The sequence below is a fragment of the Crotalus tigris genome, unplaced genomic scaffold (genome assembly GCF_016545835.1).
Source record: "Crotalus tigris isolate CLP2741 ecotype Arizona unplaced genomic scaffold, ASM1654583v1 scf7180000024317.942107, whole genome shotgun sequence".
Classification (NCBI taxonomy): Eukaryota; Metazoa; Chordata; class Lepidosauria; order Squamata; family Viperidae; genus Crotalus; species Crotalus tigris.
In genome coordinates this window covers 646568-660924 of record NW_024100489.1, presented here as the reverse complement: position 1 = coordinate 660924, position 14357 = coordinate 646568, and the positions used below count along the sequence as shown (strand labels likewise).

At 41.2% G+C, this 14357-nt stretch overlaps 1 protein-coding gene across 2 annotated transcripts in view; it reads left to right on the top strand.

Moving 5' to 3' along the window:
- The first annotated feature begins 1638 nt into the window (after positions 1–1638).
- PRKX (protein kinase X-linked) overlaps positions 1639–14357 on the top strand; it is a 151802-nt gene continuing 139083 nt past the window's right edge. For both annotated transcript variants that reach the window (XM_039325156.1, XM_039325155.1), the window contains exon 1: positions 1639–2156. In XM_039325156.1, the coding sequence (XP_039181090.1) occupies positions 1979–2156 (178 nt within the window). In that variant the 5' untranslated portion in view covers positions 1639–1978. The remainder of the gene's footprint in view (positions 2157–14357) is intronic.

Genomic DNA, 14357 nt, shown 5'->3' with positions numbered 1-14357 from the left:
CACAAGAAGTTTGGAATTAGGTTTATACACGGAGCCAAGAAGATGTTATACAAAGAAAAGTCTTTTCTGAACAATGACTGGTTTAAATACTTTTCTTCTTGGTATATTAGTTGACTTAATAAATAAACTAAGCTAAAGCAAATTGTCTTACTATCTTACACTGTGTGAGCCCAGCTCTTTCCTTCATTGTATGATTCAACACATTGTAGGAAAACAGCACCCCCCCAGAGAAAGAAATATTTTGGGGAATATTAAAAAGATAGAATATTACATTTCCCCAAAGGAATAATGGAGAAAATCTTAGGCAGAAACCACCACATCCCAAGTTATTCTGCCCCAAGCAGAAACCAACTCTGTAGAAATGCAGATTTGATAATCCTTCCAGAAAGACTGGACTCAGCAAGCTTGAAGCTGATGGGATTAGAAAGACAAAGAACCCTAGAACCAGCAACCCCTCACCTAAAAATCCAACACAGGACATAGCCATCAGCCACAGCCACAGGAAATCAGGACTTGACCTTTAAGATATAATAGGATTAACCCTCCATCATCAGAATACAAAAAAGGCACACTGAACCTCAGGTCAAAGTTCATGCCACAGGACCAGGAACAACTCCAAACACAAAAGCCCCAGAGCCACATGCTGTTGTGGTTCTGCTCTTCAAGAATCTTCTTTCAAAAGCAGCCTCATTTTATTTATTCCTGGCTTGGACTGGACCCTGATGATGATTTTTCTTTCAATATTAGCATATGAGAACATAACACAGAAGAGTAGTAAACATACAATATATACAAAATCCCTGTAACTATAGGTAAATTATAGGTAAAATTCTATGGGGGTATGGCAGTGACCTCATAATTGGATGTCTAATTCAGCTATCCAGAGGATCACCTCTGATGTTACTTCATGCATATCAATATGGTCTTGTCCCTCTATCTGACAGCATTCTATCTAGCCCTTCACAACATGATGCCATTTATTTCAATAGAGTTACCTAAAAGAGATTCTGTAATAGTGGATATACTCCAGGTCAGGAGGAGAAACCCATCAGAAACAAACGAGAATTAAATTTCAGTGCAAAAGGAGTCAAGAGACAGACTTGAAACTGGAAACTCCTTATGGACTTTCTGCATAAAAATTTAAAAAATGAACTTGTGATTTGTTTAGGAAGATAGATCATAAAAAGAAAATCACGGTGGAACTTTAGAGAAACGTTAAAACATAATTATACTTATAACTGCTGTGCAGGATACCAGATGCCCCTTATTTATACTTTTATATCTTTCCCTTCATTTCTACTTTTTTATACCTTTTTTCTTATTGCAATGTTAACTATCTCATATAGAGGAAATGATCCCAAAGGGCGCTTCCTTGAATACCAGAAGCTGTCTCTGCAAACAGCAGCGCTTCATGTTGTTCGCACGCAACTCCTTTACGCCCAGGTGAAGCAGTTACATTTCTTATGACTTTCCAAAAAATTCAAGCATCTTCCGCCTACCCCCACCATTAATGATTTCTAAGGATTTCGACCGGCGAGTAGCCCCTCCCAGCCCCTTTATTCCCCGTCCACTCCAGGGTTCTTGCCGCAGCTGCAGGAAGCCAAACCCCGCCCCTCTCGTCCCCGCGTGCAACCGGCTGACTGGCGAATGAGACTCAACGTCCTCCCGGCAAACCCATTGTCTGCATTGAGGCGCCGGCGGGAAGCGCGAGAGGAGCGAAGCCAGTAGCGTCGGCGATTTTTCTCTGAGACGCGCCCGCGCGCTTACTTACACCCAGAGCAAACCAGAAGCCCTGCAGGAAGGAAGCTGCGCTTTGCCGCGATGCGGAGCGCCAGCAGTCGCTCTGTTAAGAGAAGGAACCAAGGAGTAGCCCCGACTCGGGACCTCTGCAGCTGCTGAAAGGAGAAAGAATCTAGGCCGCCTCCGGAGATTCCCAAGTTTGTCCTGAAAGGAGGAGCCTTACTACCTTTCGCTTCATATGGAGACTTTGAGCTCCGTGCGAGCTAAAGTAGGAGCCCGAAGCCCCGTTGGCTGCGAGGGAGCAGGGACCGGCGAACCCCAGCCCATTTGTTCTTCGGGTCCAGCTATCCGAGGCTCGGCGGCATCGGATTCCCCCGCTTATAGACTTGAGGACCTGGAGACCTTGGCTACTGTGGGTGAGTGAGGCTAGGCTTCAGCCAATGAAAAACAAAGAACCCGAGAGTGAAACGTAGTCTAGCCCCCCCGCCCCTTTGCGCGCGCCGCTCTGTGACCACCCACTCGGTTCTCGAGGCTTGACTGACTTGAAAGGGTCCCCTTCCTTCCCTGAGGGATCGGAGGGTCGAGGCTTCTTAGTTCAGAAGGCTGCACTCTGTTGAGCAGGTGTGGTGCAACAGAATTGTGGGGCGTCCCTTCGCTTGGAAGTCATGAACTAAGAATCAAGGCAACAGGAGATGTTGTCACCGCTCTTCTTCCCCTGGGCACAGCCCCAAAGGATGTTGCCAGCTGTGCCATCCCTGTGAAAATGCAGTCTCATTGTTCGTTTGGTTTTTCAACTTTCCCATATCTTGTGCACCCCGGCAGCACTTGCTTTTTGACATCTAGATTTTTTCTTGCTTATTAACTTCTTGTATTTTGATTGGGGGGGGGGGGTTTCTGCAACTGTTTTATCGGGCAAAGCAGAGTGAGTTTTACAGATGTCAGTTGAAAAGCTAGCAGTTTTCTCTGTAGTTTCAGAACTTCTAACCACAATATGAACAAGTCTGATTATCTATGTAAATAAGTGTTTCTGATTCTGTTTCTGCCTCTCCATGTTGGCATAAATTTAAACCAGTTTGTAAACAGTGTGGTTCTGTTGATCTGCGACTCCCAAAAAATTGCTGAGGTTTCAGCCTTTAAAGTTTTAATTGATGTGCACCACCCAGAATCCCCTTTGGGGGAGATGGGTGGTTATATAAATTGGATTAACAAACAATTTACACACTTTTTTATTCTGAGTCCTAGCAACATCAGTGGGGGTTCAGCCCAACACAAGCTGTTACATTAATCATAGCTTTATGCTGTAGAGAATTTAAATGTTTTTCCAACCATTTTATGTGAAGTAGTTGTGTTAAGCTATAATGCCTTCAGAGAGATTCAAGCTTGTTAAGAAAATGTAATACACTACTTAATCATTTGTTTAGTAACCATTTGAAAATGGAAGAAAAAGATTACAACCAGTCGCGCACTTACAACTATCACAGCATTGTCATGGTCACATGATCAAAATTGGCAACCAGTTTGAATTTAGAAAAGTTGCATCATCCCAAGGTCATGTGAGCACTATCACCCAACTGGTTTCTGACAAGCAAAGTCAATGAGGAAAGTGGGATTCACTTAAGGACTGCATCATTCACTTAGTTGCAATGATTTGCTTAATAGCTGTGGCAAAAAAGTCAAAACCAAGTGTGTCAGTTAATAACTGGTCACAATTGCTGTCATAAGTTGAGAACTACTTGTAAATGCTTTTACAGAATGTTCATAAATTCCATCCTAGCTCCTGTTAATATTAAACACTGCTTGCAACTGTGGGTGTGTTCTTCTGTTCAGCTGCTCAAGTTTCAGTGTATCTACAATACTTAAGGATTGCTCATGTAATAAGCTGGAATATATCCTACATTCCTTTCAAAATGCAGGTAATGTATGAAATTTGAAATAGATCCAGTGATAGTGGTAGGCAGGGCTTTTTTTCTCATAGAACGCCCAGAACGGAGTTCCGGCACCTTTTTTGGATGGAACCTTGTAGGGTAGGCAAGGTGGGTTGTATGATGTGTGTGAGTTCTAGCACCTGGTTTTTTTTTTTTTTTTTTTAGAAAAAAAGCACTGGTGGTAGGTCTTTTATTTATACATAGCCTTCTTTCCCAACTTTCCTCCCTTGACAGATGTTTACTTGCAATCTGCATAGATAATAGCGTTAGCAAGTTTTCAATGTAATGAAAAGAAGAAACTGAAAGCAATGCCACACAACAGTAAGGAAATCTAAGGTGAAATATGCACTGGAAAGGCTCTTATGAAAATCTCTTTTATTTAGTTAAATTAAATTAAACCCAGATTCAAATGTTTATCAGTTTGGAATTCACCGTTTGAAATTCTACTGTAGACATCCAGCTATGAATAGAAATGCTTGTTTGCATTTATTTATATAATTACAGGATATAGTTTGGTGATACATCCAACTTATTTAGTGTAGATTGATATCTTTACACATTTGTTACACAAAGGACTATAGCAGCCTTGTATTAACAATTAATTTATATGCCCTGAGAAGGAACATGTATATAGGTTTCTAATAATATCAGCGTAGAAGGAACTGATCTATCTTTCCTCTGTCTGATAATAATGACAACAGCCTACAAAACAATCACCTTACAAGTATTTTTCATCCATAGTCCAGTATTTTTTTTCTCCATAATCTAGTATTTTGTAGCCTCAGATCAGTTGTAAGAAATTCCTCTCTTTTTATGTAGTCAACTTGAATATGTAATAGCGCTGGGGTTTTTTTTAGGATAATGTCCTGGACTTGCCTTAATTTGGAGCTGGATATTCTGATTTCATCAGCATCTGCAACTGCATACACCTGCTGATGCTGCCTACAAGTGGGTGTAGTGATACCTATCCATACCTTGGTGATCATAGCTCAGTTGTGCAAATAGGACTCTGACTAATCCTAACCCTAAAGAAGCCAGTGAATGAGACGGATGTCCTGTTTCTTGTTAACGGATTAAATGTGTGGCACATGTTAATATTGTTTAATCAGTTCACAAACAGCTTCTTAGCTGCATGTGTATATGGACAGAAAAATGAATAGGAACATTTAATCTTCAAATTATAGAATTTTTCTATTCTTTATTTTTCTGTATGTTTCCAATAGGGAGAAAATGTATAGGCTTCGATTGACACCTTATTCATAAATAATTTGCTTATAGGGGGGTCACATCCTGTTAAAAAAAATCACATTTTTGTTATAGAAATGAAGCTCTATTCCAGAATGGGAACCTCAAAATTATTTGAATTTATTGAGTCCATACAACCATTAATTACCACTTTTCCAGGTACAGCCATTGAGAGATTTTCCTCAGTGCATGGATATAGCAATAACAATAATACATATACATAGAGCTTTAGAGCCATCTCTAAGCTGTTTACGGAATCAGCATATTGCCCCTAACAATCTCATTTTACCAATCTTGGAAGGCTGAATCAAGATAAGGCCTGGAGAAATAATACAAAGCTGAGACTTCTTGCCAAAAATATGGCCTCATGGGTCCCTAAGAAGTTTTAAGTTTGTTTCTAAAAACTTAATACTGGGGATCACTTTTGACTCTGTTGTAATATGTAAATAAACTCTACATTAATGTACAGAAACATGATAAAGGAACAAAACGATAATAAACATTGGAAATGGTCAAAGTAACATTTTCTAAAAGTTTATCTCAGTTGAGCTCTGGACTTGGCTCATGATCTTGTAGGTGTAACTTCCTTGAAAGAAATATTGCTGGCAGAGGGCCTGCAAGTCTATTGAAGGAGACAGAAAGGGTTTTGAAGGAGACAGTGTTTTAAATAATATTTGTTATTGAAATAAAATTAAATTATTTTTCATTGAGTGGCATTCTTACTCCAATCACACATACTGACATTTTGGAAATGTCTGACCTTTATAATTTTCAGCCCTTCAAAAGAAAAAGTTGATAATTCCCGTTTCTTTTCTAAATGTACAATATATATTTGCTTAAAATAGATAGATTCATTGCATATTTCAATAAATATATATTGTATTATTATTTTCACTGTGTCATTTTTTAAAAAAACATATTTTTATTAAATATGTTATAGCCATTTATACATTATTTGAGTGACAATCCACTTTTAATAGTTTATGTATTTTCTTTAAATCACAGAATTAAATATATATTAATATAAATATATATTTGTTCTCTGTTGACCAAAAAGAATGTATATGTAATGCATTTTGGGTGCAATAATGGTTCTAAATTCCTTTTAAGAAATGTGATTGTTTCTTTAATTCTATGTTGCATATTCTAAAAGTATATTCATTTAATAATTCATATTAGGAATCATTAATTAGTAAATACATAAAATAAACAGACAACAGATCACCCGCCCCAAGATACTTAGTTGTCTTCTATGCTTGGGATTTTTGTCCAGAGATTTTGTTTAAATTCTATGGGATGACTAAGATTGAAAATGATCTGATGGTACATAATCAAAAAGCTGTGCTTTAAAGTACATGATTTTATTAGTGTCACAAATTGTGAAGTATGGAAGTAAGGATGTTTTTGCACGTTTACCCTGTAATGTTACATCTGTTACTGCTATTGTAATGTTACAAAGTTTCCATCAAGAAAGAGATATAATGGACTACTATCCTTGAGACAATTTATTGATATCTTATTGACTTTATTAGGTTCCAATCACTCTAGATATCTATGGAACATTGATGACCTAATATTAACAAATAAAGATTCAATTGTCAGGCAGGCATTCCTGTGAACAGCAAGAATTTTAAAAGTTGGCTGATACAGTTCTTAAACAAAAGATCTTTAAAAATATGAATAGTTTGATTGTCTTCATTCTAAAGCTGAAACAGAAACTTTGCATCTTTATAAGATATCACAGTGGAAGGAAATATTTTGGAATGTATTACTCTTCTGCTGAAAATTACAGCAGAAGAGAAGAGTAAAGGAATAGGTTAATTGAAAATAAATTCTTAGAGATATTTTGGCCATCTATTTTTATGCACTTTTTCAGATAATAGACTAAACACTTTAATATGTTTAGAAATGTTAGATATATGTTTTTTTAATTTTATCTTTTCTTCCAAAATATCAATCCGCTATCATGGTTGTTCCTTGCTCTCTATTTTTGCCCCATTGGAATCCTGTGCAGTAAACTAAGCTGGCCAAAAGAGACCATTAGTTCAAAGTTGCCCAGTCTGAGATATGAATGAACAAGGTGTCTTGGAATACCACCAATATTGTTGAGAGCTTCTCTGTTTCACCTAACAAAATATAAATGATTGGTCTGTTAGTGGGAGAAAGTGGCAAGAAGGTGACAAGCAACAGGGAGAAAGCAGAACTATTTAACTCGTTTTTTGCATCTGTCTTTACACAAAGGGAAAAAACAGTCCAACCTATCAAAAACAGTACCGTAAAAAACAGATTAGAAACACAAGTTAAGATAGGCAAGAAAATGGTAAGTGAGCACCTGTCCACCCTAAATGAATTCTAATCACCAGGACTAGATGGATTACACCCCAAGGTTCTAAAGGAACTGGCAGATGTGATTTCAGAACCACTGAACTATATCTTTCAAAGATCCTGGAGCGCTGGGGAATTACCAGAGGACTGGAAAAGAGCTGATATACTGTAATTTCCATCTTCAAAAAAGGGGAAAAAATGGATCCAGGAAACTACAGACCTATCAGCCTGACCTCAATCCCTGGGAAGATTCTGGAAAAGATAATCAAGCAATGAATCAGCGAACACCTAGAGGCAAACCAAGTCATTACCAAAAGCCAACATGGGTTTGTCAAAAACAGATAATGCCAGACAAATTTTATTGCATTCTTTGGCCAAGTGACAAAATTAGTAGACCAGAGGAATGCTGTGGATATAATTTACTTGGACTTCAGTAAGGCATTTGATAAAGTAGACCACAACCTACTACTTGATAAGATAGAAAAATGTGGGTTAGACAGCTTCAGCACTAGATGGATTCTTAGCTGGCTGACCGACTGTACTCAGTGTTTTGGTCCTCAGTGGAACTGCATCTACATGGAGAGAAGTGTGTAGTGGGGTGCTTCAGGGCTCTGTTCTGGGCCCAGTGCTGTTCAACATCTTCATCAATGATTTAGCAGATGATACCAAGCTGGCAGGAATAGCCAACACTCCAGAAGGCTTAAGATACAGAAGGATCTTGATAGACTGGAACATTGGGCGCTATCTAACAAAATGAAATTCAGTGGTGAAAAAAGTAAGATTCTACATTTAGGCAAGAAAAACCAAATGCACTGGTATAGTATAGGTGGTACCTTGCTCAATAGTAGTAACTGTAAGAGGGATCTCAGGGTCCTAGTGGACAATCACTTAAATATGAGCCAGCAGTGTGCTGCAGCTGCCAAAAAAACCAACACAATACTAGTCTGCATTAACAGAGGGATAGAATCAAGATCACGTGAAGTGTTAATACTTCTTTATAATGCTTTGGTAATGCCACACGTGGAATTCCACAATGGTCACCACAATGTAAAAAAGACGTTGAGACTCTAGAAAGAGTACAGAGAAAAGCAACAAAGATTATTAGGGGACTGGAGGCTAAAACATACAAGGAACGGTTGCTGGAATTGGGTATGTCTAGTTTTATAAAGAGAAGAACGAGGGGTGGAACATTGACAGCAGTGTTCCAATATCTCAGGGGTTGCCACAAAGAAGAGAGAGTCAAGCTATTCTCCAAAGCACCTGAAGGCAAGACAAGAAGCAATGGATGGAAACTAACCAAAGAGAGAAGCAACCTAGAACTAAGGAGAAATTTTCTGACAGTTAGAACAATTAATCAGTGGAACAACCTGCCTCCAGAAGTTGTGAATGCTCCAACACTGGAAGTTTTTAAGAAGAGACTGGACAGCCATTTATCTGAAATGGTATAGGCTTTCCTGCCTGAGCAGGGGGTTGGACTAGATGACCTCCGAGGTTCCTTCCACCACCATCACCACCACCATCATCATCATCATCAACAACAACAAATGCACTCAAAATAATCTGAAGTATAATTCTAGATATAAAGAAGTTTGTAAATGTTTGTTATAATACACTAGTTATGGTTTGATCTGAATTGAATTATAAATAATCCTCAATGACCCTAATTGGAACTTGCAATTCCATCATATGGTCATTAAGTGAACATTGAGTTAATCCCACATGAGTGCCACATGATTGTTTGGTGATGATCTATCCAGATTCTTGCAGAAAGAATCAACTTCAACTCACTATCCACCTATTTTTCACTTATTTACCTTTTTGGCTGTCCACCTACGTGCAGCCCAGGCCTGCCCATAGAATTATGAGAAACTATTCTACCCATTTAAGGCTTTTTTTATGCTGTCTTCTTTTGTGCCACTGCAGCAGGGCCTTCTCTTGCACATTGGCCACTTTCTTATGTGCACTAACCAGTTGGTGGCTCTGCCCGGCCTAGGGCCTTTTTTTTTTAAGCAAAAAAAAAAAAAAAAAAGACCAAGCTGGTGTATGAAAGAAGGTCTGATTTTGGAGCATATGAGTAGGAAAATGAAATACTAAGGACCTTTTTAAATTTGGCTATACTTTTTTTAAACAGGAAATTAACCTATTTGTAATATTTTGCTATATTTAGATATTTAACATATAAAGTTACATGCTTTGTTTTTTTAATTTGGGGTTGGTTTCTTCTGCCTTCACATCATCTAAGTCAGGGCTTTTCAACCAGTGGTACGGGTACACTGTGGTACATTGGCACCTGGCAGGTGGTAGGTGACCATCCTAGAAAAGTGGTAGCGGGGGAGGGGAATGAGCTGAGCCAGTAGCAGCACCGCACTAGCCTGAGTGAGAGATGGCTGGAGCTGCAGGGCTGTCAGGGCTCAGTAGAAGCGCCAGGATCAGCACCAGGCTCCAGCTGGAGCTTGGTGCTGATCCTGGCACTTCTGCTGAGCCCTGAAGAAGCACCAATCAGCTGGAAAGTTGCACGGATCCTGGTGCTTCTGCTGAGCCCAGAAGAAGCGCCGATCAGCTGGAATGTGCAGCATCTCCAGGGTCATATGATTTACATTCAGATGCTTGGCAATTGATTCATATTTATGATGGTCACAGTGTCCCAGGGTCATGTGAAGTGGCCAAAACCTGCTGCAACCACTCAGTGGATGGGAGGAATAAAAACAAAACACCCCCTCACCCCACCCCCACTGCCAATCCTCAACAGAAATGCTCACAACAATGAAAACCTCAGACAGGAGGAAGAGTGCCACCAGATGGGCAGGCAGGTGTCTTGCTCGGCTGTGGCTTGGGGGGGCACTTTTTTCAGTGCCATTGTAACTTTGAAGAGTCACTAAGCGAACTGTTGTAAGTCGAGGACTACCTGTACTTTATCACTTTTTTCCTTTTGGGGGGGGTCATCAAATTTTTGACACCTTGCTAGGTGACTGGTGGTACTCGGATGTTGCCATATCCTAAAAGTGGTACAATGGGTAAAAAGGTTGAAAAGCCCTGATCTAAGTGTAGTAGTAGTCGCTACTCAGCAGGCTGTTACATTTCTCACTTATATTTTTAACTGATTTCTTTTTTATTGGTTTTCTGAAACTTATTTGGAAAATGTATATAGAAGTAATCCCCAAGTTATGAACGTTCCCTTAGCGAACGTTCGAAGTTAGGCAAAAAGTACCCCCTAGTATTTACAAACAAGTCCTGAAATTACGAATATTGCAGCACCATGGCAGTCATTTATCCTTACAAACGACTGCAGAGGCACTGTAACATTCACCCTGGCTATTCCCCCCCCCCCGGGTCTCCATAGGCACTAGGCATGTGGATGATGCTCACCATGTGAGCCTTTGCTTTCTTGATCTGTTTTGCTGCGTCAGGCTTTTGGTGCATTCGCAGAAAGTGGAGACCTAAAGTACCAGAAGATCACATGAATCAGAGGCCTGGATGAGATCTGTGGTAGATTTGCAAGTGGAGGGAAGGCATGAAACATTGAAGCCTTCCCTCCATTTGCAAAGACTTTTGCCATCTTTGCAAAAAGCCTCTGCCACCAAGAATGGAGCCCCAAATTGACACATGTGTCACCCCATGGCTCTGCCAGGGAAAAAGAGCCTGGGGCTCCATTGCAAAAACTGCCTCAGAAGGCCTCTGCCAGTACAAACGGAACTGCAGGGCATTGCACACACTGCCTCCGGCCTCCTTTTTGCCAGCAAAGGTTTTTCCTGAAGAACTGTGCCAGCCAAAACAGAGCCACAGGGCATTGTGCGTGCTGCCTCTGGCCTCCTTTTTACTGGCAGAGGCCTTTCCTGAAGCAGGCAGGCAGCCCAGTAAGTCAGAGAAGCCAAGCGGGTCACGCTTGTCCTGCTCTCCCTCTGCTCTCACTGTTTACTGGGAACAGGCAAAGAAACAGGCTGGAGAGGGCAGATCTTCACATGGTAAGTGACCTGGTGCGGCAGGATGCGGGGGGGGGGGAGAGCAATTGTGGAGACCCCAAGGGGAGGGAGAATGAGGTAACTTAGTGGGTCGGGGGAGGCTTTGGGTGGTCTGAAGTAGGTGATCTGTTCCATCACTAGGCCCTCCCATGGCCTTCCTCACCCTGAGATACCTCATGTGCACTTAACGAGCCCTGCATTCGATTAGTGAATGCATGGGCAAAAGCAGGAAGTAATCACGTTCAAGGATTCACGCCTACGAATCCTCGAGTTACGAATGTTACTGTGAAACTTTAATAACTTTAACATTGTTTCCAAAAGCTTTGAGGATCATGAAAGAACAAATCTAAGGAGTAATAATTTTTTTTTTAAAAAAATTCTTCTATCCATAGTTTCGGTAAACTAGTGTTTAAATCCTGAAGATATTCTGCAAAAATAAAATAATATGAAATAGAATCACAAGCAATTTTTAAACACAAAGCGTTTGATCTGGGAGCTACATGCACCCAATAATATTTGTTTTTACACCCAGGGCACATGGGTCAACAATTTAGCCACTTTGGACTTAAGGTTCATTCATATTTTATACCTAAAAATAGACCTGGTTAAGTTAGTTTTGGACTATAGCCATTGCTATGCCATTCAAAACTTTCTGTGCATGCTAGTGTATACAGTAGATAATACATTGAATAATAAATGTTATAATATAGAATGTTGAAATATTTTTATCATAATATCCTAGAATAATAGAAAAATAGAAGTAATGTCATATCGTCATATTAATTTTAAATTATAGATTCAAATTATTTCAGTGGATGCCACATTTGTGACCATGTTTGCGTCTATTACCATATAGTACTAAATGTGGAACTTGTTTATGCACCTGAGTCCTGTTTACCAGTGTTGACAGAGTTATTTATTTTTAAGTATCAACTGTTACATATAGCAATCTGCACCTAGAAACTGAGAACAGATAACCTTAAAACCTGGAATAGGTTTGATGGGATAATGAACAAGTAGAATGTATTTTTTAAAAAATAGTTTAACATAGCTACTTTAAAATGCATGACTTTTCTATAAACTTTACATTAGCTCCATTAAATAATTTGTTTTAATAGACTTTTTCAATACAGCTCAATATCAAATATTCATGGTTCTACTTTTAGAAATGGTATGTAGTATGTAGATCACATAAGAAATGTTAAAAAAAGTTGGGAAAAGATTCTTCTTCTCCAGCACTGGAGATGGATAATCCACCAGTGGGTTTAGACTGTATTCCTGCCCAATCAGATCAGTCAGCCAAAGTTGCCATGCCCGTCCTGGACCATAGAGATCCCAGTCTTGACTGATCTTGCCCAGGACAGATGTACAACTTTGGCTCTTAGGCAGGTACAGTCTCTATTGGTGGATTTTCCATTTCCAAGTTAGCTTGAGCAGTGCTGTATTCAGCACGGAATTTGGCTATCCCTATTAGTATTAATTTCCAATTCCTGATTCGAGGGAGATAAAGATTGGAATTTGTAAGGAAGGGATTCCTTCCTTACCTTCCCCCTCCTCCCCACCCCAGCTAATTGATTTCCTTCAAAGCTTCTAACTCGCTTGATCCATCCCGCGGACTAATGGCTGTTAGTCCCGGCTGATATCAGATCGGCCTCATTCTGACCGGAGCTTGCGGCTGCAGCTCCAGTGGCTGAAGATGAGGGTCGGCAGAGGAGGCCTGTCGCGACGGGCCATGATCCCTCTCGGGAATCCCACGATTCTGCTTCCTTGGAGCTGCAGCTACAGCTCTGGTGATCATTTAAGCCGACCATCGCATTTTTTCCCACTAGCCTCGGGGACTTGATAGCTTCCTTCTCGTAGCTGAAGGCGCGCCCGTGCCAAGGGGGCCAGCGCTGATCAGCTGTTAGGCAGCTGATCAGAGGGGTAGAAAGTGCCGTTTTCCTTTCAAAGCCTTCTGGCGTGGACCTTCCTCTTGGGCAAAGGAGCGTTTTTCGGCGCCAGTGTCCACTCAAGCCTCTCAGACCATGGCAGGCCTAGACGCCTTTTCCTTACCAGGTCGCCGATCAGCGGTTAGGAGGCTGATTGGAGAGACGGAAAGCGCCGTTTCCTTAACAAAGCCTCTGGTGCGGCCTTCCTCCTCGGCAAGGAGCACCCATTTGTGCCAGCGTGCTCTGAAGCCTCTCGGACTGCGGCAGACCTAGTCATCTTCCCTGCACGCAGCCGCCATTTTGGGCCGCATGGTTCTCACGGGAATACGGGAGGAAGGGGCTCCTTCCTCCTCTTTTCAGAACATTCTTCCTTGTCATCAGAAAAGGGGCTCCATTGAGGGTCAACTAAAGCAGAATTCCCAGGGAGAGCGAATCCAGGCCTCACCACCACCAGAAAGGCTGCCATTTGAGGGCGGCCGCCATTTTGGGAGTCAGACAGGCTTGAGGCCTGCTCTCTCAAAGGGCAATGAAACTCCCAAGCCCTCTTAGGCCACACTTTAAGTCATATCAGGCAATTCAAATTACAGGTCCCACTCTCAGTGTTCACACTTTTACTCTTGGTCCCTTGCTGGTTTGGTGTCTCTCAGCCTCACCTTGCTCCGATCTGGCCTAACCCAGCGTGATTCTGGGCCTACTAAATTGCCAGGAATTCCAGGCATCCCCTACCGTGCGCCTGTCCTTATCCATACAGTAGCCTATCTGGATTCCAGGCGTCCCCTATAGTGTGCCTGTTCTTATCCAAAACAGCTCTATCCGGATTCCAGGCACCCCCTGTAGTGCATCTGTCGTTATCCGCGCAACAGGTATAGCTGGATTCCAGGCGTCCCCTGTCGTGCATCTGTTCTTATCCACGCAGCAGCTTATCTGGATTCCAGGTGTCCCCTATAGTGCGCCTGTCCTTATCCAGTGTATACTATTTCCTGGATACTAGAGGTTCCCCATTGTACTCCTGTCTTATCAGAGAATGGAGGATTCTATGCTTTCTGCAAAGGACACTATGCTGTATTCATCGGCTCCTATGCACCCTAAATCCTCTAGTCAGGAGGTTGCTGGCAAGAGCGGGGCCAAAGCCAAGGCCAGACCTACCGCCAAGACCTCTAAGAGAACTGAAAAGCAGGCCAGCCGGAGACACCAAGCCCTAGAAAAGGAGTTTTCAAAGGCACAGAAAATAGCCA